A 5,936-nucleotide genomic window follows, 5' to 3' on the forward strand; every position below is an offset into this window, starting at 1 on the left:
GTTTTTATTTTAATTAAAAGTGGGAATGATTTATAAGTAAAATTAAATACAAATTTAATTGTATATTTTGAAATGGAAAAAGTTTTTTTTTTTTACAGTATTATATTACGAGATTTGTTTTTAATCATTCCTATATTTTATACATATCTGTCAATGATGATAGTTACAATTACTAAAGGTTAAATTATTATTTTTTAAAACAATTTAATTATGAGATTTCATCATTGTGAATGATGATGGTTACAAATTATTATTATTATATATTAAATAGTTTAATTCCGAGTTTTAGCTTGTCAACTATATGATGTATGATGGTCACAAGAATTAATAAAAGTTATTAAAATATATATATATATATATATATATATATATATATATATATATATATATATAAATGGCATGTGCATTAGAATTATCAAACTATTTGAAAATTGACATTCTATGTTTGAATTAGGGTTTATTAAATTATTAAAAAAATTAATTGGTTGAATTAATATAATATTTTTTTTTATAAAAATTAATAATAATATTTTTGGACTTTGTTACATGAATAAAATGATTGAAAGAAATAAAGTAAAACAATCCAACACATAAAATTTATTTTTCTTTTGCTTGATGATTTCCATTAAACTAAAATTGCAACTTCTTTTAATTTTAATTAGGTATAACTACAAGATTATTTTTAGATCATTATTAAGATTATATTATATATATTTTTATTTAATATTAATTTTTAAAAGATATAAATATTACTTTTTACACCATGAATTTTTATAACATGTTTTTTTGTTTGGATTTTGAATCATTATAATTTTTAGATAAAAATTATATATAAATCCCAACTCAAAACTCTTGAGTGAGTTGGGTTTGTTGATTTTTTAATTTTTTTTATAAATTATTTTTTTCTTAATATCTTATTTGAGTATTAATTTTTTAATTATGTGTATATTAATAAATTGAATAACAATTGTCTTCCAATGTTACCCAATATCTTAATTGGAAACAACATTTTGGATTTAACAATTTAATCCCAATTTATACACAAATTAAATAATTTAAGTTTCTTTGATGAATCAGTTAGTTTCTTTTAGCTTAATTAGGCCCATTGAAAATAATAAGCAATTTTAAGATGTGTTTTTAGCAATTTGCAAGTAATAATCATCTCCATGAAACTAAATTGATCTCATCTCTAGCTGATTTGTAGAGTTGGAGGGTCTTAGCAATTTGCTCTCTTCTTTCACTTTGTTTTGGGTCCTCTTCCAACATTTTCTTCACTTCATCCTGCAAAAAAATCATCATCGGGATCAAATTCAGATCAATTCTATTCAAAAGTGGGAGTCGTAATTATGAGTAGGGTGGAATAATTATTGATATTATGGTATATCGAAATATCGTACTGCAAAATATCAAAAATATCAATTTTGAAGATAAAAAACTTACTTATTTACTTAATCTTTCTTTTCTTTTTTAAATACACCAAAACAACTATAAAAAATATTACATAAAAAAAAAGTATGACATTTGAATGATGATCAATTTCATTCAAAAACATATCTCAAGGGGAACATCAATAAACTAGATAATCCAAAAATGAAATAAAATAATTATACTATAAGAATCCAAAATTCACCGACACTATATTTACTCATACAATAAATCTTATACAAAATACTATAAATTTATCTTTTATGATTATTCAATTAATAGACCCATATGCATGCAGATATTGTTACAAAATAACAATGATCAACTAGGTTCAATTATTTTATATGACATAATTTAGGTATCATAATAATATTTGAACTATCTTAATGGATTTTTTTATCGAGACTTTCATATTAAAATCTAAATAACTGAAAATAAAAGAAATTAATGAGCATTAAGCGGTTTTACCTCGGTTCGACCTATCCAATGGTAAAATTGTTCAAGCAAGTTTCTCCTGGCCTGTAACACTTGACATGTGACAATGACTTTAGGAATATTGTTCTTCAGTGATTCACCCACCATATTCACATAAGCTGTAACATTTGTTCCTACAATACATAAAACATGAATTCCTCATAAATCATAATCAACCACAAACGAAATAATCAATTTCTATGAACACATAAAGTTTACATACCAATCCTCCTCAAGTGGTTGTCTGAATAAGGATCCATATTTGGATATATGACCCCAACAGGATTTGAACCATTTGGAATTCTTTCAGGTTCGACATGAAGTTTCCTAAAAAATTCTACTGTTACATAAGTTGATTCCATGTCCACCAAACGAAGAACCGATTTCCTACTTTCATCTCGAAATATTTCCAATGCATTGTTGGATGCTGCTGCTATTTTTGATTCAAGCAAAGGAAATCGTTTCAAACCCTGCATGCATGCACTATTAATTAAATTAACCCATGTAATCAAATCGTTTGAATCATTTCAAATAAACTAAATTGTTCTAATTACTTGTGTCTCCGAGATTGACTTCTTTACAAGTTCCTTTAGAACAAAGTGCACCTACAACAGAAAAAAGTCAAGCAAATAATTAAGGGCTTGTTTGATGTATTTTATTGATGTGGGTTATTTTTGAGATTAATTTCAAATAACCAACTATACAATCAACCAAAATACCTTAGAAATGATTGTCTTTGTTAGTTATATATTTACTCTGAATGTCTGTCTTTTACACAAATAATCTGAATTTCATTAATCTACATCAAACAAGGTTACATGGAAATAACCCACTATCCAATAACTACTATCAATCACATCATTCAAATTCCAACTAAAATACCCATTATTTTTAATATTGATCCATTATATATAACCTACATCAAACAAAGTTATTTGAAAATAATCACTTGATTATTCAAATAACCCAAGATCAAACAAGGCCTTGGTTAATCAAATAACCCTACATCAAACAAGGCCAACTAAAGCACCATTCTATCAACTATAACTCTTTAATCTAATCCTTTAAAAGTACCAAAATATCCTTCTTGTTTTTCTTTGTCTATTTAGTAAAACAGGTCAAATAGATTTCTTCCTTTTTAAGTAAGATCAAACAGGATTTTTTTTACCCATAACCTAGTTTTATTTTTACAAAAAAATCAAGATAAAATAAGCTCTAAGTGGGAGAGATAAACAAGTAAAGAAAAGCATAACTAAGGATAGAGAAATTACTGCGTCAACTGATGCTTCAGCTGGGCCTTTGAAGTATCCAAGGGATCCACTAATAAGTCTTCTGTACCCTTGTTCAGGGGCAATTAGATGTGGCTGGTATCCATCAGCTTCCATTAAAATTTTGCGGACATTATTCATAGATAGATGAAGATCCAATGGGACTTTCTTCATTGCCGCCGGTAGTTGATTGTCAAATACATTGTAGATCCCATCTCCACCTGGACGCCTAAAGATAAAAATAAATTTACCTTACAGTTATTATATAAGTCATAAGAAACATGAAAAAATTTCATTTTACACAATTTTTACATATGCATAAATGATAACATGAAGTAATTTGAGCAAATTCTAGAACTTTAGTAAGAAAAATGAACTTTTGATGCAAGTTGAGAAAGCAGAATGAACTTTTTTCATACAAATAAATACATCCATACCCTCCATCCAAGTGTTCCTTAACAACACGGTCAAATTCACGGCATAATTCCAGAATCTTGTATAGCTGGGCCTGTTGTATGATCAAGTTATTTACTCAACAAGATATGAAAGAAGACAGATTAATCATACTTTCCCAATAACAATCCTTTACCCCTCCATCTATGCTGATGGGTTTGCCAATGAGATCCAATTCTGTTGTAAGTTCGTCAATTGTCTTGTTTATTAAAGAGATGATACTTGGTATACGCTGTCGGATTACAGTCTCCAGATGCTGTGATAGAAGTTTTGCTAGATATTCTGATCCCATATTATGTGCTAGGTGGCCATACTCTTGGCTAGATTCAAAATATGTCCTCTCCTTTCTACGGGAAGCAATCATATCAACATTCTTGTTTATATCAGCCTGTGAACGGTTAACAATTCCAACCCATGGATGCTGAAGCCTGTAAGCTCTTCCTTCAAGAACCTTCCAAAAACATGCTCTGTTCTGTTAGAATACTTGTTGAAATAAGGAATATAAGAGCATGAAGTATCAAATCCATACATCTAAAGCATTTGTTCCCTTATCCATCAGGTCAAGTTTTGTGATCACTCCAAATGTTCTTTCACCTAAAAGAAGCAATTATCAGACATAAAATTACTCTTTTGCAATTTCTGAGAATATAATAGGTTCTATACTGCAGTTAAACCTGTAGGATCAACATCTCTTGCAAGCTTTATAGCATCAGAAGTAGCAATATCTTGATTAGCAGGAGAAATGGCCAAGATGATGCAATTGGGCTGCAAAATCAAAGCTATATTTTTTCATAACCAAGCAAGATTCACAATAGAAACTTGTATTGATTAGTAAGTTCAATTATCTTCACCTTTTCAATGTAGGATCTAACCAAGTTTTCAATATCCTGCACAATATTATCTGGCTGTCCTTCTAAAATAAGTGATAAAAGTTAACAAAACTCATCAAAACAATGTACTTAGTAAAAGAGTAAAACATTTTTCAAAAACAGGTAAACATACCAACAGCAATCTTGGTAAGACCAGGAAGATCTATAAGCGTCAAATTTACCACTGTAAAATATCAATCCAAACTAGAATTTAAACAATCTTAGCAAATGACATACTAGTTTAAATCAGATAGAAGAACAAAAACTATGTGTTGTGAAGGATATAAACCATTTGGGGAATGTATGCTCAAGTGAATCGGAACACTAGAAATTTGTTTCGTCATCCCTGTAACGCGATCTGTTTCATCTGCAATCTCCTTGCGCACATCATCTGTGAAATGTAATGAAGAATTCAGCCCTAAAGATGAAAAAAACTTCTTGAAAGAAAACCTATCAGTAAACAACTTACCAAAATCAGTAAATCTACTATTTAGTGCATGAAGAAACTCAGCATACTCATCAACTCCATTGTCTAACTTATGTAGTTGCAATAGCAAAGGCCTCCTAGTTACAATGCCTTACAGTTCATACAAAATCAAAATAAAAAAGCAATTATCAAAATCAAGCAGATATAATTACACATTCAATATCTTACCCGATCCACGAGGTAAAAAGTCTCTTCCAACGACGATTTCCAGTACGGATGATTTACCAGAGCTCTGATGATAAAAACAAATGAAGTAAAGAAGAATTCATCAACGAGAGAGGAAGAAGAAGAAAATGGATGGACCTGGCCACCGACGACGGCTACAGTAGGGAGAGATTCCAAGAGAGAAAGGCGTTCATGTCCTCCATGATCGGCTAAAACGGTGCAAGCTCGTTGAATATTGTTAATGAGGTCAATTAAGCTATGAAATGTGGCCATAATTCGAGTAAGATCGTGGTTTAGAGAATGCTGGAGAAAGAAACGGCATGATGATTATATATATGTGAAGAGAGATGAAGGAAGACATGGAAACCAGATGGAGGTAGAAATTGGAATTCCCGCTCATAGTCAAAACACAGAGATGAAGACGAATAGAGGAAGACTAGAGAAGAAACAGAAATCCCGCTTATTCGCTCGCTTATAAGGAACAAAAAAATTGAATTAAATAAAACTTGAAAGTAACTTATCCAATGAAACTTCACTTTATTAAATATATTATTTTTGTTTACACTTCACTCTTAATTTATTTATTTTTAAAGTTTTATATATTTCTTATCGGTTACAAATATAATTTAGTTTTTTAACCCGGAAAATTCAATTATATTTGAAAATTGGGTTGGAGTAGCAATTAATTGCAGACTTGTTGTCGCATTACATCGTGACTCATTCATTATGATGATGATCGGGATCAACTAAAATTCTTTGAAGCCATATTGCTTGTGAAGTGGCTAGTGATGCTGA

General features: G+C 29.5%; 1 protein-coding gene across 1 annotated transcript; it reads right to left on the minus strand.

Annotated features, from left to right (window-relative positions):
• Nucleotides 1-1,046: 1,046 nt before the first annotated feature.
• Nucleotides 1,047-5,544, minus strand: LOC124934026 (phragmoplastin DRP1C-like). The gene is made up of 15 exons (XM_047474483.1): nucleotides 5,280-5,544; nucleotides 5,145-5,208; nucleotides 4,959-5,066; nucleotides 4,779-4,880; nucleotides 4,623-4,673; nucleotides 4,472-4,533; nucleotides 4,295-4,385; nucleotides 4,150-4,214; nucleotides 3,757-4,071; nucleotides 3,605-3,675; nucleotides 3,171-3,396; nucleotides 2,454-2,504; nucleotides 2,123-2,369; nucleotides 1,894-2,033; nucleotides 1,047-1,281 (listed from the first exon to the last, which is right to left on the minus strand). The coding sequence occupies exons 1-15, from the start codon at nucleotides 5,412-5,414 to the stop codon at nucleotides 1,159-1,161; spliced, it is 1,851 nt and encodes a 616-aa protein (XP_047330439.1). The 5' UTR covers nucleotides 5,415-5,544; the 3' UTR covers nucleotides 1,047-1,158.
• Nucleotides 5,545-5,936: the final 392 nt, after the last annotated feature.

This window comes from Impatiens glandulifera, chromosome 4, assembly GCF_907164915.1.
Source record: "Impatiens glandulifera chromosome 4, dImpGla2.1, whole genome shotgun sequence".
Taxonomy (NCBI): Eukaryota; Viridiplantae; Streptophyta; class Magnoliopsida; order Ericales; family Balsaminaceae; genus Impatiens; species Impatiens glandulifera.